Genomic DNA, 26,874 nt, shown 5'->3' with positions numbered 1-26,874 from the left:
AAATATCATGAATAATTACAACTAATATAGAATTGTTAAATACATTTTAGGATGCCCTCTCCTTGCTATTTCTTATAGACCGCTTACTAATGTACAATATTCAGCCATTCACAATGGGTCTCCTGGTCACTCCCTTGCAAGTGTCCGTCAGCCAACTTCTTGTCTGTCGCTGGGGAAGCTCTGCCCATTCTGGAATCAAAGGTAGGGCAATGGAAATTATTGTTTTAGCATACAATCTGACTCTTTAAAACCTGTCATACCTGTCTTTCCTAGGCCTTCTGCCTCTGTCACCAGATCACTGATGTGAATTAGTGAGGTTTAACTGTATTGTGGTTTGAGATCCTTTAGTACAGAGGTACCATGTAAATGCAAAGTATTTATTTATTTATTATATGTAATTAACAGAGTTGGTCAGGAAACTATTTTTTATAGACAATACTGAATTTCATTTAAAAAAAAATTCTTTTTCATTGGGAAAAGCAAAATTTTTTTCCATGAAAGCAGATACTTTTAGCAAAACATTTCATTTTGTCAAAAAACAGCTTTGACAGTCCCAGTAGTGACTATTAAGGTAGCTCTCTAAAATCTAAGAATAGCAGCAGCTGATTGTTAAGGAAGAGACAGCACAGCTTGTTTTAAGGTACCTGAGTGATGAAGGTACTTTATTTATTTATTTATTTTAAAACACCTAAATTTGAAAGCTGTTCTTGGTACCAGTAACAATCAAACTGACGTTCCATGTGTTAGGTCACAGACTGACACTGGGTTGCAAATCTGAGATCTCTAATGGGAACTTGGGAGACAGCTGGTGGCATATGTCTCAGTTGCTGGAAAAAGCCTTACAAGCAAGAGGTAAAAGTGACCCCTAGCTGTGTTTGACACTGGAGGTCTGAGTCCTGTTTGTTATACAGTGTTTATTAAGTAGATTCAGTCTTATATATGATATACAGATTCAAAAGAAAAAAAGGATTCCACATACTTATGAAATCAGTGCATTTAGCAAGTAATACCATGGAAATAACAGCTTGATTAACAGCTCATTGGTCTTTGTTAAGTGAGGGGGACAGGGAGTTGGCCTGTGCTAATCATTCCACAAACAGAACAGAATTAAGTTGCATCACATATAATAGACACACATTCTAAGAATTAAAATATTAAGCCACACTTACTGGAAAAATCCACAGTATATAACACAAATTTTTATAGAGCTTATTGAGGAGGAAGTGCTCATCTGCTTAAAAGAGCCACATTAAGTTGCATAGGTGCCTATCTGCAAAAATATCATTTAGAAATTAATCAATTGATTAAGCAATAAAGTGTCACCTTAGAAGCTGGATTCTCTTTCCATGGTGGTTTAAGTGCCATATGCTCAGTATCTGAGCGCGCCCCCCTCCCGCCCCAATGTACTAACTTTCTAAACAAGCTGCCTCCTACTCCATTTAGGAGCTCCGGTGTCTCTAGAGAGAATACTCTCCTAGCATTTTTATTTGAAATTAACATCTTAGATGATTTAATCATGAATCAGTAAAAATGTGTTCAATTGTGCTAAAGGAAAGAGGGGTTTTCCCCTTCTCCCTGGCCTCCACTAGGCTTGAGCATTGTTCTAGACTCAACTGGACCCCTAAAGTCAGCTAGGTAGCGTTCATCTTCATGCCTGGGATGTCAGGGAGGAAAGGCAGTGAAATAGTACCATCATATGGTTCTATTTCTGTGTGGGGTCCTGGCTGTTTACGGTCACCTCACCCTCTCAGATCAGCTCTCAAATTTTAAGCTACAGCTATTTTTTAAATTGATCACTTAAAAGTGTGTGAGGCTGTGCAAACGCTGAAATCTCTCGCAGCACATCCCAGTTTTGTGTTTTTTAAGGTGGTTGAGTATGTGTCAGTGTCTCTGTGGCTTTGCTAAGCAGATGAACTGGGTGAGGTGCATCTTCCTCTTCAACAGCAGGTCTTGCAGAACACACAGGGGCTGGGAGTTCTGTACATGTAAACAGTACACTTTCACTGAGTCCAAAATTAGGAGCAAAAATACAAAGGTTCACATTGGTCTTAGGTAGATACAGGCGAAGAACTGAGCTGTACAGCTCTGAAACAACCAAACAAAAGTTTCTAAAGCACCACTAAATTATATAAAAATCAGACCATGGACGGATTGTAGTTGGTATTCTGGTGAAATACTATGCTACCTTGTAAAAAGTTTTACAAAAAATTACAAATCAAAAGTATATTAACCCTCTGAGTTCAAAGCAGCATTTTGTAAATGACTGGTACTAAATCCTATGGCCACCTGTGGGAAGAAGGTGGCCCTTTGGAGTGGGGAGGTACAGGTCACGTCTGCTGGGAATCCTGTGAACACTTCCCTTGCTGAAACACTGTAATTGGGAACTGAACATTCCCTGTGTACAAGTGGTGGTGGTAGTGGTGATGTTTAAGACGAGAGGTTTATCTTCTCCATCACTGGTTTTCCAGACCATCTGCTAACCCAGTGCTCCCCTTTTGTCTCTCACAAAGCCTGGAAAGCCAGGGTATTTTGCTCCTGCTCGGTCCTTCTGACTGAGAATTGTAAATTGAGATTCTTAACACTTTAATATCTAGTGAAAACTTACGAAGATGGCTGTGAAACAGCCTTTGAGTAGAGAAGGACCACTATTGAGTAAGGATCAGTTAGAGCACTGAGATGTTCTCTGGAGATAGCTCCAAAGAAACTAAAGATGCAGTTTACATAAAACTTTCCCTGACACCAATATGTAGTGGATCCCATTTGTTTCACAACTTGTCACAGGTACTACTGTCATCAGGGCTTCAGAAATCTTTGTGCCATCCAGCTGCAGGTTACGAACATTAGTTGATGTTACAGAGTAGGCTGTCAATTCTTCTTCCTATGCAATCATAAGTCTCAACTGTGTTCTACCAGTGGTTTAAATATGAAGAGCTACTAAACATGAAGTTCTAGGGTGATCTGGTTAAAACAGCTAGACGTTGCATAAATACAATTTTAAACAAACTGTATCTGATATTGATCTGTTATAATAAGCCCCTGGACAATGTCTTTGTTGGTTAATTGGCTGGCAATTTATGGCTACATGTTCTTGATGGCCTCTTAAAAGGAGTGGAGGCAACAATTAAGTAATTTATATAGAGAATTCTGGGACAGCGATTGTCTCTGCCTCTCTTTAACATTAAGACTTTCACAAATGACTGTGGTTAACATTTTGTAAAAGGTTTGCTACTTCATGGTATTGTACACACAAAAATAAATATTTACATAAATTCAAAGTATGGGAGGATGCCGTGGACAAATCAAGCAGGCTCGTGAAGTGCTGGGGAAAGTGTGGACCTGAAATTTGGGCTTGTGGGTGGTCATTCTGTTCTCCGATACCTTGGCTCTGATACTGACCCACACTCCCTGGAGGTTGGTCAGATTTTGTCTATTGTCCATATAAGCTAAGAACCAAAATGTTAGAATGTTCCCAAAGAACCACCCTGTTGGCTCATGTTGAAATGAGGGGAATCAACTCTGATTTACAACAAAACCACCACCTTCTCCCTGTAAGGGCTGTCTGAGTGTAGAAAAGGGTCAGGAATTAAATCCTTTTTCTCCAGCAGCTGGGGAGAGTTTGGGCTTTGGGGAAGGTGGTCAATGCACTAGTTAATCCCTTTTAGGGCCAGGCTGGGCAGTCCTGTTCTAGAGAGCCAGAAGCCTGGTCTACGTTACAGCTGAGAAAAGGGATAGGGCCTTGTTTTTTAGCCAGCACAGTTTTCCCACTAGTATGAATGGAAACTAATTTGGTTAAAAAGGTTCTTGAAAAACCATTTGAGTCTCAGTCCCTGCTGGAGCCCAACCTGTGCTACCTGAAAGTGTAAAACCCATGTGCTAGTATGGTTATTTCTGCAGGATGGGGGATGGGGACAGGGACAATGTGGACCACCACTGCAGAGCAGAAACCTTCATCACTGAAGTGAGTTCTCAATACATTGGTCTAAATGGAGCTAACTTCAGAGAAGGAAACCACCTGCATTTAAAATGATCAAAATGATTTTAATAGTCTTTGTCTATCTGGTGCTGCTGCTTGTGGTCCTTGCCCTAGAAAGGAGGACAGGAGAAGAATTCTGCCAGCACTGACAAGGGAGAGGGTGAGAATTCTTCTCACAGATTCTTAGGCAGCAATTATCTGCTGCTTTTTATGGCTACAGACTATGTTGCATTGCTTGGCCCTGCTCAGCATCTTGATGCCCGAGCAAAGTCCCTGGTTTTAGCAGCACTGGTAGTAGGTATTGCACTGAGCAAAGGGAAGTGCATTGGTTTTGTTTTTTGGGAGAGTGGGAGTTGGGGAGAAACAGCAATGGTAATCAGGCCAATTTTTTCCCCACACTTTAGGAATTGTGAGCTTTTCCCAGGACTGTTACTGGGGGGCTGGGCCCTGGGGAGAATTTCCACCCTTTCTGCTGCTGAGGGTCTCCTAATTCTTTCCTTTTGAGTAGGAATGACCTGGTTGTTTCACTGAAGTTTAGTTTACTTTTCTCCCTAAAAGTCTGCACTAGTCTTTATTATTCACGTGTGTTTCTCTAAACAGTTCTCTTGCTGCTGCCCCAGCGCTGGTTTCATGTATACTTGTGGAGACAGCCTGGGATTCCTCATTGAGGAGAGGTCAGACATCATCCATTGTGACAGTGAGCTACTGTCCATCAGCAGTGCATGTCCTTCCTTCTCTTCTGAACAAAAAGGGAGCCAGCTTGGGTCAGTTGTCCATCTGCTGGCTTAGTTTTGACTCCTCAGTGTTATCTACTTGTCTGCTCCCCAGTCTTGGATGCACATCATAGTCATGCACATTATGGGGTGAACTGTTCAGAATCCTGGTGAGTCCTGGAAAAAGCCCACAATGAAGTGTGAGGTAGAAATGAAAGGTGAATGCATGACAGTGGTTCTCAGATATTTCCTGTTTTGCTCTGCACTGAGCTAAATGAGTGTGAGAGGTCCTTCCAGTTGGAGGTTTGCTGAGTCTCTGCAGGAGATATTGGACCCCATTGCTGCTGCTACAGGACTGCTTAGAGGTCTAACAAGACACTCTTTCCTCATTGTTCAGCTTCTGCCTAAGCTTGCTGGAGGCCGAGCAGCCTAGGAGTTCTAGGGGTAGATGGCAAACTTGCATCCTGTGCAAAGGGGTCTCTCCCAGGAGAAGCAGGTGTAGCTGCTCAGCCATTAGTAGTGTAGTGATATGGAATGTGTTATTTCACAGGAATAAATTCCTTCTGATCAGACGGACACAAAACTGGCAATCTGTACAAACTCAAAAGAATCCATTTTCAGAAAAATAAATTACTAAGGGGAGAGGAGGGTCCATTTCTCAATAAATATGCAATTCTGCTCACCTAAGACCTTGAAAGGTAATTATCTGGGGATGGGATTCTAACGTTGGGGTCCACAAAGGTTATTCTAAATACATCTGCAGCCCCAAGCCTCCCTAGGCTCCCTTCCACCCTAAAAAAATCCCACACCCATCCAAGCTGTAGGTTTGGCTTCTTCTGCTCAGCTAGGCGCACCTGTGGTGAGAGAGTCAAAAATGTATCCTTGTGCCCCAAGTCCCAGGTGCTCGGAGTGTGAAAGAAAACAGTTCTAGGATTCCACCTTTAAAAACTAAATGTACCAGCTATTGGGTGGGAGGACGATGGTTAGTCCTGAGCAGGATACCAGTGGGAGCCTGTTTCCAAAGGGTGTAAATTGTCTTCTGCCACAGGAGCTACACAGACACCAGGAGTCAGTTCTGCTGTAAAATGAGGTTTTCCAGTTCATCTGCAGACCGAAGCAGAAAAGCCGCTGACTCTCGGTAGCCGGCAATCAATTGCCGCACTGCACTGATCTCTGTGGGGCTGAGCTGGGCAGCTGGCATCCCCCTGCTGGTGCTGTTAGAAGGGGCTGTACTTGAGGCCCCACCTTTCATGCTGAGATCAGTAGGACCTGCAATTGAAAAGTAAGAGGGGGGTTCAGGAAAAGACACTGGCACAGTTGCTGCCCCAAAGTGGCACATAAAAGTCCAACAGCACCTGCTGTTTTGATTCACAGCCCCTTGTACAACACTCTACATACCTAATGTAAGATGCAGTCTTGAGCCCTACAGAACAGACTGTCAAGTTGTAGGCACCTTCCAACTGCTGCTCTGTCACAGCAGCACTGCCATGGCTCTGTTCCCCTCATTAGAGTGTGTGTCTATGTGTATTTTGTAAACATACTATATGAACAGTCAGACTAACCCTCTGCTCTGCTAGGAGTTAGATCAGGCACAAGTCAGACACATCTGTTTTAACACTATAATAAAACAGGCAAGTAGGGAGGGGTTTTGCACCTATAGTAAAAAAATATATTCACTGCAGTTTGTCACAGGCTAGAATCGCAATGAAGCACTTGGGAGCTTGGCTGAACTAGCACAAAATTTAAAGGGTCAATCAACTGAGAGCAAATATTGTACCTACAGTTGTTCCAACGGACTCCTCAGAGTACTGAAACCTAAGGAGTAGGGGAAACAATGTTCTCGGTTTCTGGTTCTTCCCTGCATTTGACAGCATGTGGCATGGAGTGGTTTCACTGTTTCTGTTGATGGTCAGTTGCGTAATTTTCATGCTCCTGGCATAGGTTTTGGAACTAGGAGTGCTCGGGGTGCTGCCACACCCCCACCTTGAAGTGGTTTCCATCAAATACAGGGTTTAGTTTGGTTCAATGGCTCTCAGCACCCCCACTATACAAATTGTTCCAGCACCCCTGGTTCTAGCAGGGGCTCCCAAGCATATTCTGCAAGAGGGTGTTTCCCAGTGCCAGCAGCACAAAGGTGGGACAGAAATGGGAGGAGAGGTAGCCTTGAGCATGTTCTCTCTGGCCCATCCAAAAACCTCTTCAACACATAACGTGAAGCACAATTCTGGCAGTGGGGAAGGGCGGTGGATACTGGAGAGCTGATGGAGGGAGGGCGGGAGGAGGCTGGATGTAATGAGAGAAGGAAATGGAAGAATCGACGCTAACTCTGTGATTGTGAGTCTGAGGGATGGAGGAGGAGGGTTAGGAGAAGTTAGGCTTTTCGCTGTGTTGGGACATGCAGGAAGAGAGAGCAGAGACGGGGAAGCTGGGAGTGTAGGCAGGGGCAGATTGAGAGCCATCAACACAATGGAAATAAGGGACATTCCGGGAGCAGGTGAGGTCACCCAGAAGGTAAGTGGCAGGGAGAAGGGAGAGTATGTGGGGGTAACAGGAAGAGGAAAGGGTCCCCAAAGAGGAAACACTAAAGCAGGAGTAGAACAAGCAGTGGACAGTCAGGGGAGCTCAAAGGAGCAGAGGCTTGAGGAGAAGTAGGCAGTCAGACAGCAGCGGTCATGGAGGAGTCTGGAAAGATGACCATTAGCACTGGGGAAGGGAGTGGGGTTAGCAACTTGAGGGGAGTTTTAGTGGAGAGGAGAAAGCAACAGGCAACTGAGAAGGGAGCTGCACTGGGAGCAGAAAGCTTGCTAAAGAGGAGGAAGGAAATGGGGTAAGAGGGAAGTGGGTAGGCCGGGGAAAAGGCCTGCTTCTGTGCAGAGTGATTGATAAGAGAGAGATGGAGCTGCAGCACAAACTCCGGGGCGGAGGGGATAGAATGGTGCGGACTTCATTCAAACAGGTGAAAAAAGGGACATGGATGGGGGAAGAGGGAAGGAATTATGAGAGGATCTGGCAGGAGCTCTCTTGGCTTTAAAGGAGTTGGCAAGAGCCTGGGCAGAGGTCTAAGTGGAGAGAAGCAGGATTTCAGCTTTCTGCTTCCTGCGCATGCCTGGAATAGGCAGGCCCTGGTTGGTCAATTTTGGGGTAAGGTGTAATGAGAACAGCTGTGTGGCTGGGCAGCACCTCAAGGAAAACTGCACAGTGGAAACTGCCACCTGTAGAGGAAGGCAGTGGAAGCTAAGGAATCCTGCTTCCCTCCTGCACTGGGCGTCCAGGAGTGCCTGTGCTAGTCTAGAAAGAAAGTGTAACATCCTCTACTCTAGCTGCAAGGATGAGGTCTCAGCAGCTGGAGACTAGGGTGGGATCTTTACTCAGGGTTAAGAGGCATTAGGAAGAGATGATAACAGTTAATCCCAGACAGGCATCTTTCAGGACTCCGGAAATCACATCCTTTCAAATCCTTACTCCAGGCAGCTAGGGAGGGGCGAGACCCCAGGAAAGGCACTGGGGCATGGAGCAAACAGGAGCGAGGGGCCCAATGGCAAAGATTGCTGAGGGGAATGTCTCAGGGAGGAAAGAAGTCTTGTGCTATTGGTTGCCTGCTAATGGAGATGGACAGGGTCACTCGCATATACAGTTCTCAAGGGGTTCTTAGAAGAACCCAGATAGATCCAGAAACAAAAGCTCTGTTCCTCTCTGCACACTACTCCTGGCCAGGCTCTCCAATCAGGGTTTCCAGGCATGCACCCGGGTGAGGCTGTGGAAGCAGGTCATTGCCTGACAGGTTTGGCTAGAGGGGCTCCAGCCACTACTGCTCAGGAGTGGCACAAGAACAATCCCAAGAGGCTACTGCCGAGATGCGTGAGACCTGACACAAGATCACCTGATTCCATGCTTTACAGAGGCTTCTGGTCAGGGTGTGTCTATGCCAGACAGGGCTGGCCCGCAGTGTGGTCCTGTGGTCAGGTGCTGCCCCAGCCTGGACTGATCATTTTGTTTACTGGATGTTTCACTGTCACCTAATTAAATCTAACTGATCAGGCTTGTTCTCTCCCTCTCTTCAGGTTCGTTCTTTCCCCACACCTTGCAACGCAGACCTCCCATCCAGCGCTCCCTTTCACTGCTGCTCTCTTTGCCTGGCCTCCTCCATGCTGACACTCCTGCCAGCAAGAGGGTTATTATTTATTATCTTGTAGATTGTGGCAGCGCCCACAGCATGCTCAGTGCTTTCCTAACTCACGGGAAACTGACACGACCCCTGGCCCAAAGAGCGTCCTATTAAAAGGCACATGAAGGGTGGGGGCAGGGTTGTCTCATACCAGCAAGGCAATCAGGGTGGTGACAGGTGCCCGCCTTGGTTAATTATTAATAGGTGGTACCTGTGGTGTGTTTTTTTTTTTTTTAAGTTAAACTAAATTCCCTTCCCCCACAGTTCAGCCCTTGTCTTTCTCCTGTGCTGCCGTCCAGCCTTAGGCAGCTAGTTTGCTATGGGAGTAAGGGGTCCTCGGGAGCAAGTTAGTGGTGGGGAGAGGGTGGCTCTGCAGACCAGAGGAAGGGGGCTGGGGTGAGCCACTTGCACTGGCAGTGCTTGGAAAGCAGGAGTAGCCTCAGCCTCCCCTCAGTCAGCCAGAGTTGGAGGCATGGCCTAGCAAAGCATCATCTTTCCAGCTGCAGAGCAGGGAGAGCAGTTAGGGACCACAAGCCCCCTGCTTGTATTCTATAGCACCCTCGTCTCAGGCATTCTTCAGACCCCCTTTGAATGGAGACAGAGGGATAGAGGAGACCCAATTCTGTGTCACTCTCAAGTGCTGTGCCTCCTCCCTTCTTACCGTTACTGTGGTTCCCTGTTTGCAGTGAAGTGGGTGGCTGCAGGCTGCCTCCAAGGGTCCCATAGCCACGGTAACTGTAGTTCAAGCTTCCGTTGATGTAGACCGGATCCTGGGAGTAAGACGAAGCTGGCAGTGAATAGGAGGAGTGCGTGATGGCTGTGGAATCTCTGGAGTGCTGCTTATCCAAGGCGATCGGCTCATCCTACAGCAAGGAAAGCAAACCGATTTATTCCAGTGAGGAGACTTTCCTGCCCTTCACTTCCAAGAAAAGAGGACTGTGCTACACTCGGATTGCCTGGAATGACCTCTTGGGCCAGCCCACACCAGCATCCTGGCATCCCAGCCAATCAGAGCATAGAAAGAGCAAGGGTGGCTTCAAACCTAGTTACATATACGTGACGCTCCCATGTGCCACAGCTTTCCCAGAAAATTGTGAGGAAGGTGTTTAAATATACACAGCCAAAGCATCCCTGACCCTCTCCCCCTGGGCAGAGCAGGCATGCCGAGCTGCTACTCTCTCCTTGGGTTAGGAATGAACTACTGCTCACACGTCCTAGTCAATTAAAGGAAGCATCCCTCACCCACCTCTTGCACAACAGTCCCTCCAGAAAGGAAATGTCCCTCTGCTGCTGGTTTGCTTGTCCCTGTCCTCACCTCTCTCTTCAGTCTGGGCTCTCTGAGCCTCCCCTGCGCATACTCACTACCATATCCATTGTTTCTTCCTGTTCTCCAGACTGTCTACCCCCGTCACATGTGCTCTGCCTACGATCTCCCTCTACAACAAACATGCACAGCCTGGTCTTTCCCTTTCTAGGCAAACTGTAAGCAGACCAAACTTGCACGGCTTGAAGCAGGTATTGTGCCCATCCTCAGTAAGCAAGATCTCTGCTGACCTGGTCTGTCAATTCTGGCTCATCTTCTGCCCCGACTGGGGACAGAGCAGATGAAATTGTGTCTAGCATGCAAAGGATTACAGGGATTGTACCTGGGATGTCTGATATATCTCCAGGCGCATTCTCTTGGCTGCTTTCCGTGTTTCACTCTCGCATGCAGCTGCAAGGATATTTTCTGCCATGGCTGAGGTCAGATGTGGTGGGGTGGGTCTGGTCTGTGGAGACATACAACCAGGTAGGTCATCTTTTGGGAAACATGGACACTGATGGAAACAATCATTTCATTTGTCTTGACCATTCAGAAGGTGCACTGTACATTTGCCAGGAGCATGGCAAGAGCACAGAATACTCTCAAGCTCTTAAAAGTTAATATTTAAAATCAAAATATTTAAGGCCTCAACTTTTTAACCCTCCAGTGCTTGCATCTGTTTCTCCATCCACCAGTGTCAGTGTCTCTCTGCCATGCACACCCTTCGGGTGGCAGAGAACATGTAGTGACATTTCAAAAAAATTAGCATTGGAAGCAGGGGCACAGACAGTATCCAGAATGGATTGTGATCTGGTCCCTCTCTTCCACACGTCTGGAAGGAGGACAAGTCTGCAGGCACGAGGGAGGCCTTTCGAGCAGGAGGAATGTGAGGAAGGGAGAGTGGTAGAGCAACAAGGGCATGGAAGGCAGGGGAAGCAGCTCACCATCTCCATGCCGTTCTTCTTCATACGGCGGCAGGATTTGAGGTAAGTGCGAATGCGTTTGCGAGCTCTCTCCTGGAACTCAGGGAACTGTCGGCTGCAGGACTCGATGATCGCCTGGATTTTCTCTTTGGGCTGCTTGGAGATGGGAACCATTCGGTCCAGATTCTCATCCACAAAAAGGCGCACAAACATCTGCAAAGAGAATGGAGAGTGGTTGGGGAGATGAGACACAGCAGAGGCTTGGGACTGCTGGACCCACTCTGCCCATGCCTGCTACTCTTACATTGAAGGCCTTTAATCGCTCTGGATCCATCCCCTCTGAGTCATTTATCTTATCGTTATCTTCGTGGTCGTCATGGTCGTCGTCATCTTCATCTGCTGTGGGTGCTCTGCCAACGGTCAGGTCCTCCGGACAGCCACTGACCTCGGTCTTGATGGAGTCATAACTGCCAGAACTGTATGGAGGGGACTGAGAGAGAACAGGGGGAGTCATGAGCACCCAGATCTCAACTCACCCTCCAGTCTCTGCCGATGGCCAGGGGCCTGATGTCAAACAGGAAAAGGAACGGGGGAAGCAGAAGCCCTTTGTCTTTGCCAGTTAGCTTTGGCAGCTCTGTCTGAAAGAAAGCTTTCTCCCTGACCACATAGCTGATCCTGCTATGAAGTCATATCCTTTATGACATCACAGTTTGCTGCCCTGGAAATGATGGAGCTGTCACAGATTCAGCATTCGGGTCATTGCACTGCAGGATCACACAAGAGGAGCAGATGGGCCAGGAGAGAAAATTAGCAAAAGAGAAACTCTGGCAAACTGTGATAAATAAGAGCATCAGAAGATGGAGGCAGCAAAGAGGCCAAGTCCCATGGAGCCACTCCCTCTTACATGGAGTTTGTTTAAAGGGTGTGTGGGGTCCTTCCATTACAATCCGTGATGAATTACACTGGGGCCAACAGTACAGGGATATGTCCTCTAGAAAAACCTGCGATTGGGTTGTGAGATCTCTCCTCTTGCTCCTGTCAGGGAGAGGAATGGCATACAGGAGCCCTGTGGCTAAAGTCAGGGATTAGGACTCTGCAGCCCTAGATTCAATTCTCACCCTGCTACAGATGTTGCCTAGGTGATTTTGGCCAGGTCACTTAGCCAGATTTTCCAAGGTACCGAGGTGCTTAAAGATGAAGATTGCACCACATCCCATTTTCAAAATGGCCGAAGGAGATTAGGCACCTCTCCCCCATTTACATTTTCAAAGGACTGAAAGAGCAGTGGCACCTGGCCGGCTTTTGGGCCTTTTGAAAATCCCGCAGAGCCACTGTCTGCATCTTTAAGCACCTCAATACTCTGTCAATCTGGTCCTTTGTGTCTCCAGCCTAGTTTCCCATCTGTAAAATGGGGATAATTGAGAGGCGCTCCTTATAGGCCCTTCATCACCGTAGTGCAGCTAGAGCAGGCCAAAGTCCGGAACACAAAACAGGAAAGATTCAAGCAATCTGTCCTAGCCCACAGCTCTGTCAAGATTGGTGGATGCTCTGGACTTGTTACTTCAGTCATGGGCAGAGGAGCTGTCGGGGACAAGGCTTACGCATGTGTGCACCAGGTGCCGTCTTCTGAAAGTTTTGTCACTGTTTTGCCATTTATAGAGACTGATGGTGTAACACACGTGTGCACACACAGAGCTTCACTGTGTTCACAGTAACACTCAGCCAGTTACTCCCGGGAGTGCGAACAGCCCCACTTGGGAACCTGTTCCTACAACAGCAGAGATTCACTTACTCCACCAGGCGGTGTGCACAATGTGCACTCTGCCACCCAAACTTAGTTTTAAGAAGCTGGTTTCTGTGAGAAGGGGGTTGCTGAGGCATTACAGGTGGCGGATCCCGGATTTATGGTTCTGCAACAAGATTGGGAAATCCACCATAGCAGAGACAGCATCTGCTGAGACCTCCTGGGAAGACGCTATACTCACGCTCGCTGTTGGCTTCGCATCTGTTATGGCGAGGGTGTGTTGGGAGAGGAGGCTGGGGGAATGACTTTCACAGGGAATGCCTAAGGGGACTTTCTTCCGTGAAACTGAACTGAAAGAGCTGGGGCTGACATGAAAGGGAGGGAGATGCTTCTGTCTCGATTGAGGAGTGTTAAAAGCCCATTACACAGTAATGTCTTTATAGGCAATGAGAAAATAAACCTGCTCAGCAGCAGGGTCTTTGTGGAGCTGGCTGGGGGCAGGGCTATGGCTGCATGCCATGGGCCCTGGGTTCCTGGTATAATACTTCCTCTCTCCTTACCTCTGCTAACCACACTGGCTCTAGCTGGGCCTTGTTTTTACCAACAGCAAGAGCCCCAAGCCTGGAGCAAGGCCAGACACAGCTGCTCTCTAGCAGTTCCTCAGAAGGAGCAGAGCACAGCTAGACAGTTTTCCCCTTCCCTCCCTAGAAGGGAATGCATTCAGCTCCCTGAGCAGACTCCACCCCTCCCAACCAGCCCCCAGGCTGAGCCCTGCTCTCTCAGCTCCATGGATAGGAGCAAAGTCCTCTGCTGCCCTCGGACATCTCGTGTGCAGTTCCCTCCATTTTACTATCAGGCTGTGGCAGGCTGTAAATGAGACCGTGCATTTTGCCCCTGCTTATGCGGTCTGTGCACCCCCCAAAGCCCCACAGTCTTGGCCAGACCAACCTCGGCTGTAGTCTTTGCTGTGTACTTCACCCGGCTCCGCAGCCCGTCAGCACAGCTGTCTGACTGGTAGGAAGGAGTGACATGGGCAGGCGGGAGCTTGTCACATAGGTTGATGGGCTGGTCCTCGGCCGAAGCAGTGAAATCCATGGGGGCAGCAGTTCCATTCCCGTTCATTTCTGGGAAGGTGCTGTCTCCTTGCGTGCTGCTGGAGGTGGAGGGGTTCAGGGTGGAGGAGCCGTTCCCACTGCAGCTCTCTGATGAGGAATCATCTGCAATGAGAGGGACACATTATCTCAAATCCCTGAGACCCCTTCCCTTAAAGCACCCCTCAGCCCTAGACCCCTTGGGCACCTGCAGACGAGCCAGGAGAGCAGCTTCTGTGCCCTCTCAAAGGGCAGAGGTGGCATCCTGCTCAGAACCTGCGTGGGCTCCGGCTGTTTTCCAGACAACCAGTGGGCTGAGAGAGAAATGAATTGTTTATGGCCCCTAGCTCTGCTGAACCTGGGTTCCCAGAATCCCATGTGCTCCATGTGCCTGGTTTGCACACCAGTCAGTGTGGGCACTGCCAGGAACAGATACTCATAAAACATAGGCCTACGCTCCAGGCCATTACACATAGGCATGATGACCCTGCTGCATGACGGATGGCAGCTTACGGGATCAGAACAGTCCTGTTCCTGGGAGGCAGCTTGACCGTGTCAAGTCCAGCCGTTTACAAAGCCCCTTGCCGCTGGGGGCTCTCCTGCTGAACAATCCCAGAAGTGAAAGAATAGCAGACATCTTCCCTTCCCTTCCCTCCCACACCCCCATGGGAAGGGTAGTCCTTTCCTTATTCACTCCACTGAAGTCAATGGGAGTTTTGCTTGCAGGGGACTGTGGAATTTCCATTTTACCAACGCGGTAGGAAAGGGGCCCTTCCTCTCCCTGTGCTCGCTCTCTGGTTTTAGGCTATTTGAGAAGTGATGTGCTCACCCATCTCATCCCTCCACCAAGCTTCCCAGGTACTGCCCACTGCAGAGAGATTTCAGAGTCAGTAATGACCCAAGAGGACAGACCTCACTGGGCCTTTTGGCAGAAATGCACATTAGCGCAGAATGGAAGAAGCTTTATGGGACCCAGGGGAGCCTGTCGCTAAAAACGCAGGCACCCATCCCATCCCAGGGACTTCTCGCATATGTCCTGTTGTAGCAATGGCTTCTGCAGACACAACTCCTACCTGTTCCTCTGCACGAACCACACAGATGTATGGACACAGACTGACTGACCCCCACCTCTCTCCTGGGTACCATCCCTCTTCTATCTGTCTCTATCGCTGTGGTATCGGAGCACCTGAATGCAGACTCCAGGTCTGTGCGTCGCAAAGAAACGCCATCCATTCGTCCTCCATGCACAATCCAACTCGCTTCCCACTGCAGCTCCCGCCCACTTCTCCCAGAGCTCCCTCCAATTCACAGTGGCAGCTCACTCCCTTTACCTTCTCTCCTCGGCTCGCTGGCACACACTGTCTTTCCCTGCACCTTCGTTATACAGACCAGCCAGCTTCCCATGGCACAGGCACAGACACCGACACCCTGTGCCTGTATAGTTCTCTCCCAGCTTCCCTGCACGCTTTCTTATGCATGTCTCTGCTCCCAGCCACAGTGCCTGCACATGCTTCCCAGTCTCCTCCCTATGCACACGCCTCCGCATATCGTGGACACAAGCTACTCCTGTATCGCATACCCCCTTCCTTTCATGGACATGGACTGTGTCTTACACTTACACACACACGCCTTCACTCCTCCGCCTCATTTACACACACATCTCCACAGCTCCCCACACCATCGGTATGTGGCATTAGTGCTGCTCTTGAAAACAGTTTGATCTTGCGCAGAAATAGCTTTCCTCTCCTGCGCACACCTCCTAGGCAAAGCAGCAGGAAGAGCCTGGCTCTAGAACGCCCAGGAGCCAGTCTCCTGGGTCAGATGTCACATTTTTAAACTCCGCTCTGTCTATTTCCCCTTCCCTTCCCCGCTGCAGTAAATCCTTGATTTCATTAGGTGCTGCTCGGAGAGGGACGGGAGCTGCTTCCTGTGTAATTGTGAGCTGTGCTTCAAACAAAGAAGCTTCACTGACTGACAAGCAGATGGCGGTCCCTGGCTTCCTGTTCCCTGTATCCTCGCTCATGCAGCAGGACAAGAGGGGTCAGACTGCAAGAGAACATATGGGATTCTAGCGCATGTGCAGTGAGTCCAAAGGTGTGTGTGAAAGGAGGGGGGAAGGAAGGTGTGCTAGCTGCTGCTATCAGTCTCCGTCCCGTCCCTCTCCTCCCCCCCGCCACCCCCTTGGCTCTACAGGGAAACTTTAATGAGTGAACTTTCCTGTGACCCCTGTGGAGGCTGCAGCAGCAAGGACTTTGTATCCCTTAGAATAAACAGACTCAAGTACAATTAGGCATCTGAATGAAGCGCAAGGCGCCAAGCCGGACTTGGACTCTCAGCAATGTATGGCTGGAAGGGACCTCGAGAAGTCATCTCATCCAGACCCCTGCACTGAGGCAGGACCAAGTAAACCTACACCACTGGCTTTCAACCTTTCCAGACTCCTGTACCCCTTTCCAGAGACTGATTTGTCTTGCGCAGCCCTCGCTTAAAAATGACTTGCTTACAAAATCAGACATAAAAATATAAAAGGGTCACAGTGCACTAGTATTGAAAAAGTGCTGACTTTCTCCCTGTTACCATATAATTATAAAATAAATCAACTGGAATATAAATGCTGTATTTACATGTCAGTGTATAGTATATAGAGCCATATAAACAAGTCATTGTCTGTATGAAATTTTAGTTTGTTCTGACTTCGCTGGTGCTTTTTCTGTAGCCTGTTGTAAAACTAGGCAAATATTTAGATGAGGTGATGTACCCCCTGGAAGACCCCTGCGTACCCCCGGGGCTGCATGTACCCTGGGTTGAGAACCACTGACCTAGACCATCCCTGACGTGTGTGTCCAGACTGCCCTTCTGCTGGTACCAGCTATGAAACCCTTTACTTACTTGGGCACCAACTTCTAAACTGTTCCCTTCCTTTTTCCTCCTCCTCCCAAAACTGCCTGGTTTGTACCAGCCACCAGACTCTCGCCCCTGCCCTTCCCGTCACACAGTTGTTCTGATCCACTTATTTGTCTGAGCGATGACCAGAGCTGACCTGATCCTCAGTGTGGTATTTAAGTTCCACTGTGTGGCTCCCTCCTGCATGGGCTGCAGTCCTAGGGTTGCTGTTACTGAAACGGGGGCACAATTGAGCTGGAATATGTGGAATGCCGGGCTGTGTCCAGACAGGACTGGGAGCTAATGGGTGGGATTTGGCTGAGGAATGTGTCCAAGGCAGGAGAAGCTGGTGCACCACTGGAGCACAGATACGGGTGGAAGAGTGTGCTTCCCCGGAGCATCCTCTACCCGTGTCTGTGCGCCCCTTGCCTGGGCATCTATGTATGCTCGTGTGTGCACTGTGCTTCAGTATGAGTTCTCTGTGGTCTGTTCATGCTGTGCATCTGCATGTGCTCAGTCCAATGGACTCCTTGCTAGTCAATGTTCATACTCCATGTAGGTATGCTTCCTGGGCCAGTGTGTTAAAGCTGCCGGCTGCACGCATAGCGTGCCCTGGGCCACTGTGTTAAAGCTGCCCGTCTGCACGCGTAGCGTGCCCTGGGCCAGTGTGTTAAAGCTGCCGGCTGCACACGTAGCGTGCCCTGGGCCAGTGTGTTAAAGCTGCCGGCTGCACGCGTAGCGTGCCCTGGGCCAGTGTGTTAAAGCTGCCTGTCTGCACCAATAGCGTGCCCTGGGCCAGTGTGTTAAAGCTGTTTGCACGAGTAGCATGCCCTGGGCCAGTGTGTTAAAGCTGTCCGTCTGCACCAATAGCGTGCCCTGGGCCAGTGTGTTAAAGCTGTCCGTCTGCACACATAGCGTGCCCTGGGCCAGTGTGTTAAAGCTGTCTGTCTGCACACATAGCGTGCCCTGGGCCAGTGTGTTAAAGCTGCCCGTCTGCACGCGTAGCGTGCCCTGGGCCAGTGTGTTAAAGCTGCCCGTCTGCACGCGTAGCGTGCCCTGGGCCAGTGTGTTAAAGCTGCCCGTCTGCACGTGTAGCGTGCCCTGGGCCAGTGTGTTAAAGCTGTCAGTCTGCACCAATAGCGTGCCCTGGGCTAGTGTGTTAAAGCTGTCCGTCTGCACGCATAGCATGCCCTGGGCCTGTGTGGATGTTGTGGGGGCAGAAGCCCCTTGTTTATTCAGCCACGGCCATGAGGCAGTAGCGCAGAAATCAGGCGGGTTGCTCTTGGGGAGCTGGGAAGGGCTGGGGATCTCTCCCCCCCTCTGCCTGGCTGACAGTTTGAGACCTGGCCCTTCCCCTGCTCTGCTTCTTCCCTGCTAGACAGGGCTCCCAGAGGGAGGCTGTGGCCTTATCCAGTGATGCCTCTCAGAAGGATTAAGAAGAATTATTCTGTGCGCAGAGGCACGAGCCGCACGACAGGCCCTGCTGTAAGCCTGGGCATCGCCACAGCAACAGAGCTGCTCCTCTCAGGGTGGCCAATCACAGACCTCCTTCTAGGCCAATGGGAGAAAATCTCAGCTGCCTTGGGACCTCTCCTCGCTGATCTTTTTCTCCCTAGCTTAGAGGCAGCCCCTCACCCCAGGCTGCAGCTGGAGCTGGAGTGTAGCACGCTTGCTGGCTGTGCGCAACCTACCTGCCCTCCTTCGTGCAGCGACCAGGCCTAGCTGAGAGCTCACGCTCTCTGCACCATGACCGCACAACTGGCCAAAAGCACAGACCCAACCGTTGCTACTTGCACTGGGGTGGAGAAGGCCTAGTTTCCAGGATCTCTGCTACCTACAAACCCCACAGCACTTAGGGTGGTAGTTAGCATTATTCTGGCCAAGGAATAATTTGAGAACGTGTTACAAAGGTGTCAAAACTCGTACTGAGGCAGATGCATTGCAGCCTTGCTCCTTGCGTGCAGGTATCCACGCCAGCCTCCATCCCAAGGCTGGAATTACCCCTGCTGATGGTCAACCTTCCATGAATGCCCAGTGTCCCCCCATGAGCCCACAATTCCTATCCATGTCAAAACCCACCAGAACCTCCACTGCCCAGCTCCTCAAACACCTATCCACCTCAGCATGGCATTCCCACTGCTGTCTAAGGATAAGGTCGAAGAGGCCATCTCTAGGTCAGCTGTCCACACCAAGTACCCTCCACCTTCCCCAGGGTCTTGCACTTGCTTTTGCACACCATTTCAGGCATGCAGAAGACGCACAGTAGCTGAAGATTAAATTTATATCCAACTCCGGTATAACAATCTTGGGTTTGTTACGGACAAAAAATATGAAGGACATTCCAGAAAACTTATCAACCTGTACAGATGTAATAAAATGCAATGGCAGACTGAAACAAATGCCCAGTAGCTACTGCAGGGAGAACGTATTTGATTTCAATCTAGAATGAATGAAAGTACTTACCAAAGAAATCTGCAAACAAATTAGCCACAGTTTATACATTTTTATAGGCTATGCTGCTCACAGCACCTCTCTATATTAACAGAGTGTCCAATTCATTCTAACAGAAACAAGATACTCTAAGGAAGTTATGGAGAAGCTGTTTCAAATACAGATATAGATGTCTTTGGATCAGGATAAGGAGAGCTTTAGCAAACTTGTGAATGCAGAACTTCACTCAAATCCTGGCTTCCTTCTGCTCAGGACCTACACGCGAGGTTATCTCAATAATTCTCACCAACACAGGGGTCAGTCAGCAAGACTGACTTGCCTTACACTGTGAATGGACAAAACACAGAGCAGGGAGTCCCTAAGGCCTGCGTGATGCATATGGAGATCTTGTGAACAAAAGCCAGGGGCTCTGCTGGCAGGGCCGAGGTCTCCCTCCCAGGTACAAGCGGAGGCTTCTCTAACCAGAGCATGAATGATAAAAGCACCAGGACTTCCTGGGCTAGAGCACATTGAACACACAGGTTTCGCCAGTGCCAGCCCATCAAGCTCTCGCCACGACGCTGTCCTAAGAGCAGCACAGCAGGACTGAGCATCGGTGAAATGTAAGTAGCTGTACAAAGACTGAGCTGCCCCACGGCAAGGGGGTCGAGGTACCATTTAGCCTTTTTTCCTGCTCATAAACCAATCCCAATTTTGTTATTTGTAACCATTTGCCAGATCATTTGGCTGGGAAAATTCCAGCCCTGTGGGGTGTTTATGAGTTCTTTGCGTCAACCAAGCTATTTTGTGTTGCGATTGGTCGCCTTGTTCACATGGGTCTGTTGCTGCTCTCTGACTGGATGACCAATCTTTTTTAAACAGGAGAATAGCTAGTAGTGAGGGATGCGCTGCCAGTTTGAATTCTCAGACAAACAATTGTTAGTGTTAAAAAGTGTGAAACTTTCGGGATTTGTGCACATTTCCACAAACAGTTGGCGAGCGTCCGAACACACACAAACACCAAACAGTACAACTCTGTGAACAGCAGGGGAGCAAAACCCAGGCTATGCAGCCATGAATATATTAATTATCCCAACAGCACGAGCCTCATGAGCTCTCTGCTCTCGGCTGGAGTTTGGCTAAGTGAGAAGCCCCTCTAATGAGGATAATTGGAAGCCCCCATGCACCCCGAAGCCCTAATTGAGGCAGATGGAACTGTAAAAACAATGTAACTTTTAACTGTTCTCATCTTTCATTCAGAAAACAAAATATTTAAACTTCACATGTAATCTTTGGCAGCTGGGATTCCGCTGGCAGAAGTTCTGATGCTGAGAGACACTGAAACCCGTGAACTGGAATGTAACAGGTCCAGGTTGGCAATGCAGGCCTGAAACAAGACTGAAAATCGACAGGGTCTTATGAATCCAGGCTTGTGCAGGAAACCAGCCTGACCACCAGCCACATTTGCACAGGCCTTGTTTTAACGTGCTGTAGGCAGGAGCATTGTTCTGACTGCATACATGCTTGGCTGCAAAGTCAGAGCTCCCTCCGCCATAATTATGAGCATGCAAGGGAGCAGTGTGTGGCTTTTGGAGCGAGGAAGCTGACAGCAGCATCTCCAATCTCTCTTCAGCTTCACCAATCCTAGGAAAGGGTCAAGGGAGGGACAGGCAAATGGCTCGTGGCTCTTCAGGAAGGCTCGAGTGGGGGGATCAGTCATTTACTAAATACATTAATCAGGGCTCAGCATTTTCATTTGGAGGAGGCGCCTGGATTATCCTTGATTTCTGTGACGCTGGATTTGCAGAGATCAGGAAGGGAAGGGGAGATTTCCAACACCTGCTCCCTGTGCGGTTTTATGGCCGGGAAGTGGTTGGGTTTAACGTCTATTTTAACGTAGGGCAATGTGCTGCCGTCCAAAGAGGGAATTACAGATGAATGGGGCAAATTGTTCCTCCGCCTGTCACATCTCCAGCATGGAGACAAAACCCTCTTTTGACTCAGAAAACAGTGAGCTTATGTAAAAGCCAGCAGCCCACGGGAACCTCCCAGCAATACAACAGCACCACGCAGTCACAGTTCTGTGACAGCCCACCAATCGCCACCCAGAACTTTGAAGGACTCTAGAATAATTGACCAATTGCTGTGCAGGACTGTCAAGGGCTCTGCCATCCTCCACCAGTCAACACGCAGGACTTCCGATGGCTTCGTGATTATCTACCAGAATTAGAAGCAGTTTGAGTCAGTACCACCAGCTCCTGCTCTCCTGGGATCACACATGATCCTGTGATATAATAACCCAACTGCCCATCTGGAGTCTCCGTGTTGAGGCCATTGCCTCTGACACAGATTCTCCCCTTTACCAGAAAAGGAAACGCACAGGTTCCACATTGAAATGTCACCAGCACAGTTCAAAACTTTACATCTAGCTTTAAAACGACTGTCAAAACTGTTCAAAGCATCCCACCGACGTTTCACTGTAACAACAGCCGGGAAGATGAAAAGTGCCATAAATTATTCACTCACAAAAGAAATGAGAAGGGGGAGGAGGGGAAAGAGGAGAGGCTGCAAAGGAGAGAGACTCAATACAAATTAGAGAGACAGAGTGAGAATAGGGGGCCTCATGCAGGGCCATTGCTGGGAGGGAGACCAACATTAATTAAAGGCAAATGAGCAGCTTTGAAGGACTCCTCCTCACCCAATGACCAGGAACCTGTGAACTCCAGAGGAGGGGCCAGCCAGTGTCAATCTGCTTCATTCCAGCCCCAGCTCCCACTAACAGGCAGGGACAAACGCCCATTACCAGGAAGCCCATCTTCTCTCGTGCCTGCCTGGCTGATTTCTTTTGAGATGCTTAAAAAAAATGTTCATGGGAGCAGAGCAAGTGAGGCTGGTGAAGGCGTTCTATTTCCTGTCTTTTTTCATTAATGCAAACCTCGTGATACCCAGACAAAGTGTCCATCCTCCACCCCCTGTGACTGTATTCTGTCAGTGTCTTCACTGAGCCAGACATCTGGTAATGCTGGACACAATGTGTGTCTACTGACAAGGGAGTGCTGTTTGCTCTCTCCTGTATTGTGTAGGAAAGGTGTCTCCTTGTGCTATCTCCCAGCCCATCTTCTTCCCCCCCCCCCCCCACGGCCAGCGTTATGGCATGAGGCCAGCTTTGCTGTACAGGCAGAGGGAGGGGCTGGCTAGAGCACAGCTCAGGGTCTGTGAGGGATGGAAGTTTTCCCGTTTGCCTACGGGAGTCAAAGCCCAGAAGCCAACACAGCAGAACAGCAGCATCTCGACAAGCAGTCTCCTTGGCCTGGCCTTCCTCTTCCTACTGCAATGGCCTGTGCCATCCCCTCACGCGCCATATTGTGGCCCTCCCAGCACTATGCTTCCCTCGCCACCGTGCAGCCAAGTTTTGCCCTTAGGTCTTTTATTAAGAGAGATTTTCTCTTTCCTTTTCTAACAGGTTTTAGGCTTGGTTTGTTCTAAAAAAGAGTCTACGTTTGTGTCTGGGAAATGAGGGCAGGGCTCTAGGATGGGGAAGGGGTTAGGAACGGGAGACTGAGCCTTTCGTCTCTCCATCAAACCCAGCCAATAGGGACCTAAGGCGGTTACTGTCTGAGAGCCAGTCAGTGCCGCCAGTCGTGGTGGGTCTAAGCACAGTTCCTAGTGGGCAGATGTACATCATCACAACTGACACCAGCTGCTCCCCTCATTGGCTGTCAATGGCTGAATGGGCTATGGAGACAGAGCTGCCCTCTCGACCCCACAGGTGGGTACTTCTTGGGTGAGGGGGAGTCATATAGGCTGGGTGGCGTAGGAAAAACTCGCCAGGCTGGAGCCTGTGTTGTGGTTAAGTCGGGGACTTCTGTAGCTGGTGAATTCGGTCAATAAAACCCCAAATACCTAAACTAAACAGTAACAGGGAAAGGGGCGAAACTTGCCATCAATTAGCTGGCTTAATCTGCATCCCCGCTTAAGCACTGGGAGGGCAATTTAGGGCAAGCTCTGCTTGATTTTCATGCAGAAAGAGTTACCGTCTGGCAGAAGACGGTTTTTAGTTAGAAGCAAAGGCAGGTACAGGCCAGGCAGGAAGGAAGGAAAGCCTGGACAGAGAGCGTGCACAGGCTAGCAAGGATGTTTCGGGAGCAGCTCTGGATTGCCCAAACCTGCAGCAGCAGCAAGAGAAGAGAAGCTGACCGAAGAGGTCTGTGACTGGTCTGGAAAGGGCCTAGGACAGAGAACAGCTGCCCAGAGAGAACTCTAGCAGGGTGGGCAGGATTTACTGATCCCTGCTGCAAGGGCTGCAGCTCTTCTACACTCATGACAGATCCAGGAGGGCTGGAAGGGCACAGAGGCAGGGAGCCTGAAGAGAGATGATGGGCCACTGGATGAAATCTGCAGGAAGCCAGCCAATGGCCCAAGGCAGTGCTCACTGGACTGTGATTTGAGAGGAAGCTCTTCGGTGGTTACCTGCATGGGAAATCAGATGTGTGTGCTTGGAGTGTCATGGAAATGCCAGTTTGGCTGTCAATGCTCTATGGGTCAAATTCAGCCCTCAGTTACATCCCTGCCTGCAACCCCACTGAGTCCCTGGGGTTGCGCACGTGTGACTGAGAACAGAACTTGCCCCTTCTCTGGAGGGGAGCTGGGCCTTTAAGAGGAGCTCAGGCCCAGTCTCCACACCTGTGCCGGGGTTCGCTCCCCAGTCATGTGACTGAGAGGCAGGGGTGCTGGGAACTATAAAGTGCAGCCTCTCCAGTAAGTGGTGGGAGTGGCAGCAGTTTGCAGGTTGGGGGTGTTCACTCGAGTGAGCTTGGGAAGCAAAAGCCCTGGGAGAAGACAGGATAAAAAACTAGGAGGGGGCGAATCCAGAGGAGGAAAAGGTCTGAAGCAAGGCCTGGTGTGGGTACAGGTCCTTGTTTAGGGGCCCAGGCCAAGCCTTGTGGAGAGGATGAGAGGCACCCTACCCCCTTCAGCCCTGTATCAACATGGGGGAGGCTGGGGCAGACCCTGTGAAGGGTGCAGGATTATGGAGCCCGGAGAGAACCCAGGAAGGAGGCATGCTGCCTGGGGGTGGTGAATGAATGTCACAAAGGCTCTGTGTCCATGGAGATGAAGATTGTGGGTGGCCAAGGATGCATTTTCATTCCTTACCCTGGAAGGGGAGGGCTCTTGCTTTGACTGGAGGGCCCAAAAGCACCACAATGACCACGGATGGACACTACAGCCTGGAAGGGAAATTGAGGAATGGACATGCCACTGGATGTGGTAAGTGACCCTGTTACAGCCCTATATGTATAAGCAGAAACGTGTGCAGCACTCTGAGGGGCTGGGAGATAAGCTTTTGGCATGTCTGAGGGGAACAAGTAGCATCATGCTGGAGGCTAGTACCAGGTGTGACCTGGGCACCTGAGAAGCCTGGAAGCTGGGGGCGTAGCAATGCTGATAGCTAATGGTGAACTTGCTGCATGAATGTAAACCCCGGTTCCTGGTACGTGCTGAGCTCTCCTGAGAGCTCCTCTCCAAGTAGAACGTCTAGCAGTACACTGCTTAGGAAGTCTAAAGCCTTGTGACACACCAAGGTACCCATGTGCCACAGAGCACAAACAGCACCAGAAAGGAGGTGGGTGTCTGGGGACGTCCTGTGTACTGCCTTCACCCCTCACCCAACCCACCGTGGTCCGTCCAAGGGATCTCTGTGATACCCCTCCCAGGCCACACTGGAGGAGCATGTCCAAGGAATACCCCCAGTATCTGCCCCATAGCTGCCTCCTTAAAACATTCTCAAGGGAAATGCCTCCTTCCCTTGGCCTTGAGGAATATCTCCAGGGGACATCCCTGATAGGTTAGCATTAAGCAGGTTAAGCATGTCCTTCCTCTTAGGGCAGGCATTAGTGACCGATTCTGCAGTGGCCCTGCCCATCAAACACTGGATCAGTACCAAGGCAAGCCTTGGCTGAAAGGGGATCTGTCCCAGCACAGTGACACAGGAGAATGCTGGGCTGCCCACTCCCTGCGGTAGGGAAATGAGTCTGTACTCAAGGGCTGGTTTTCCTTACAGCCTGTTGTTGTTTTTTAAAAAGGGATGTGGGGATGAGTTAAGATCCCTGCTCCCTCCCCCGTGCTTTGTGCTGAGAGCACCTGCAGCCTGATCCCTGCCTAAGGTAGCTGAGTGGTGACAGCTCTTTATGTGGCAATGTCATGGATTGCAATGTATTATCCATTTTGGGGAGAACTCCTGGAAAACATGGTGGGACTTTGCTGTTCCGTACTAGCCCCAGAGAGATTATCAGGAACCAGTTAGCAAGTAAAAAAACACAATAAATACACATGATCCAGGGACCTGCTTCCCTAAATGCTTGGTATTTAGTCTGAATGATTTGTAATCTGTAATCTACTAGTAAATGCACCATAATGCAGTATGTAGAAATACAAGGTCCTAGTGCCATGATTCACTGCAGCATCTGGTATTACTGTCTTGCTGAGATGGGGAGAGACCTCCACGCTGCATGCGCAATGGATAGATTTCACTGTACGTCTCTATGGTTGACACAGACGAGTTCTGCCAGATGGAGAAGGCCAGAACCAAAACTAGCAAGAAAACGGTTCACTCCTTGTAGTGAGGTAAAGCTCCCTGTAACCTCCTGGGACACTAGAAAGCCATGAGGCCCATTTGCCTAGCAAGTTTCTATAACTTGTGTTCTGTTGGACTGGCTGATTGCACGGGATGCCTGGAGAGGAAAAGGCAAATGCTGCACTGTACACTGACACTGTACTGGGTGGGGCTACCGTGATGAGCTCTTCTTGTTCTCCAACATGCACATTGACCCCAGCAAATTAATTCCTTGAGGCTGTCCTGGAAAATGGCTCTCACAGTGGGTAGTAAAAAGTTCCCATTCATCTTTGCTCAGGCTTTGGGCATCCAGTCACTTCCTTTTGGGCAACTTAAGATATGAATAAGATTCGAGTTGGGCAGGGAATGTGCGAGAACCTCACATTTCCCATTGTGGGAGCAGCAGAGTAACACACACAAGAAAACGGAAGGAGTTGGTTCTTGCTCCATTACTGTGCTGTAGAGAGTCTGTGCACTGTGGGACCCCATGGCTCACTCTGTACTTTTCCGCAGTTAGCAGTGTCAATCCTATGTGAACACCACCTCTGCTGCTGATACAGTGCCTCTGAAATTCTCCCAGACAGCGTCTTTTACTATCCCTGTTGGTACGTACCAGTCATTAGCGCTAATTGGGTCCCTTTGCTGTTTCAAAGGTTGACGCACAGTTTGCAGCAGGATAATAGCAGGCCAAGGTTTCTGGGCACTGAGACCGAATAAGGTGTTTTTTGTCTGAGTCGCCTATTGCTCCCTAAAGACTTAGCAGACACCTACCCCCCAAGGCAAGACAAACTTGCCTGTTGCGCACCCTCCAATCACACACACTATCACACTCAGAACAGGGTGTCAAACCGATCGGGAGGTTCTGTATAGCATTTCCTTATCGGGCTCTTCAAATCATGAAACTTGGTGATTAGTCCTTAAAATAAAGTTTGAAATCTGTTTCTTCAGTTCATGATCTCAGCACTGGGTCCTCTGATAGATGGTAACTGTGCATTACAACTTTCTTTTGTAAAAAGTCTTTCATAGAATGTGTATT

At 49.4% G+C, this 26,874-nt stretch overlaps 1 protein-coding gene across 1 annotated transcript in view; it reads right to left on the bottom strand.

Moving 5' to 3' along the window:
- Positions 1-4,415: 4,415 nt before the first annotated feature.
- Positions 4,416-26,874, bottom strand: part of NOL4L (nucleolar protein 4 like) — a 35,849-nt gene continuing 13,390 nt past the window's right edge. Inside the window, exons 3-8 of the mRNA XM_026652734.2 lie at positions 13,770-14,038; positions 11,382-11,567; positions 11,099-11,290; positions 10,498-10,620; positions 9,513-9,714; positions 4,416-5,955 (exon numbers count right to left, since the gene is read on the bottom strand). Coding sequence (XP_026508519.1) covers positions 5,756-5,955; positions 9,513-9,714; positions 10,498-10,620; positions 11,099-11,290; positions 11,382-11,567; positions 13,770-14,038 — 1,172 coding nt within the window. The 3' untranslated portion in view covers positions 4,416-5,755. The remainder of the gene's footprint in view (positions 5,956-9,512; positions 9,715-10,497; positions 10,621-11,098; positions 11,291-11,381; positions 11,568-13,769; positions 14,039-26,874) is intronic.

The sequence above is a fragment of the Terrapene carolina genome, unplaced genomic scaffold, assembly GCF_002925995.2.
Source record: "Terrapene carolina triunguis isolate 2854851 unplaced genomic scaffold, T_m_triunguis-2.0 Scaffold130, whole genome shotgun sequence".
NCBI classification, from domain to species: domain Eukaryota; kingdom Metazoa; phylum Chordata; order Testudines; family Emydidae; genus Terrapene; species Terrapene triunguis.
The sequence above is the reverse complement of the archived record's forward strand: the minus strand, read 5'-3'. Positions and strand labels throughout refer to the sequence as shown.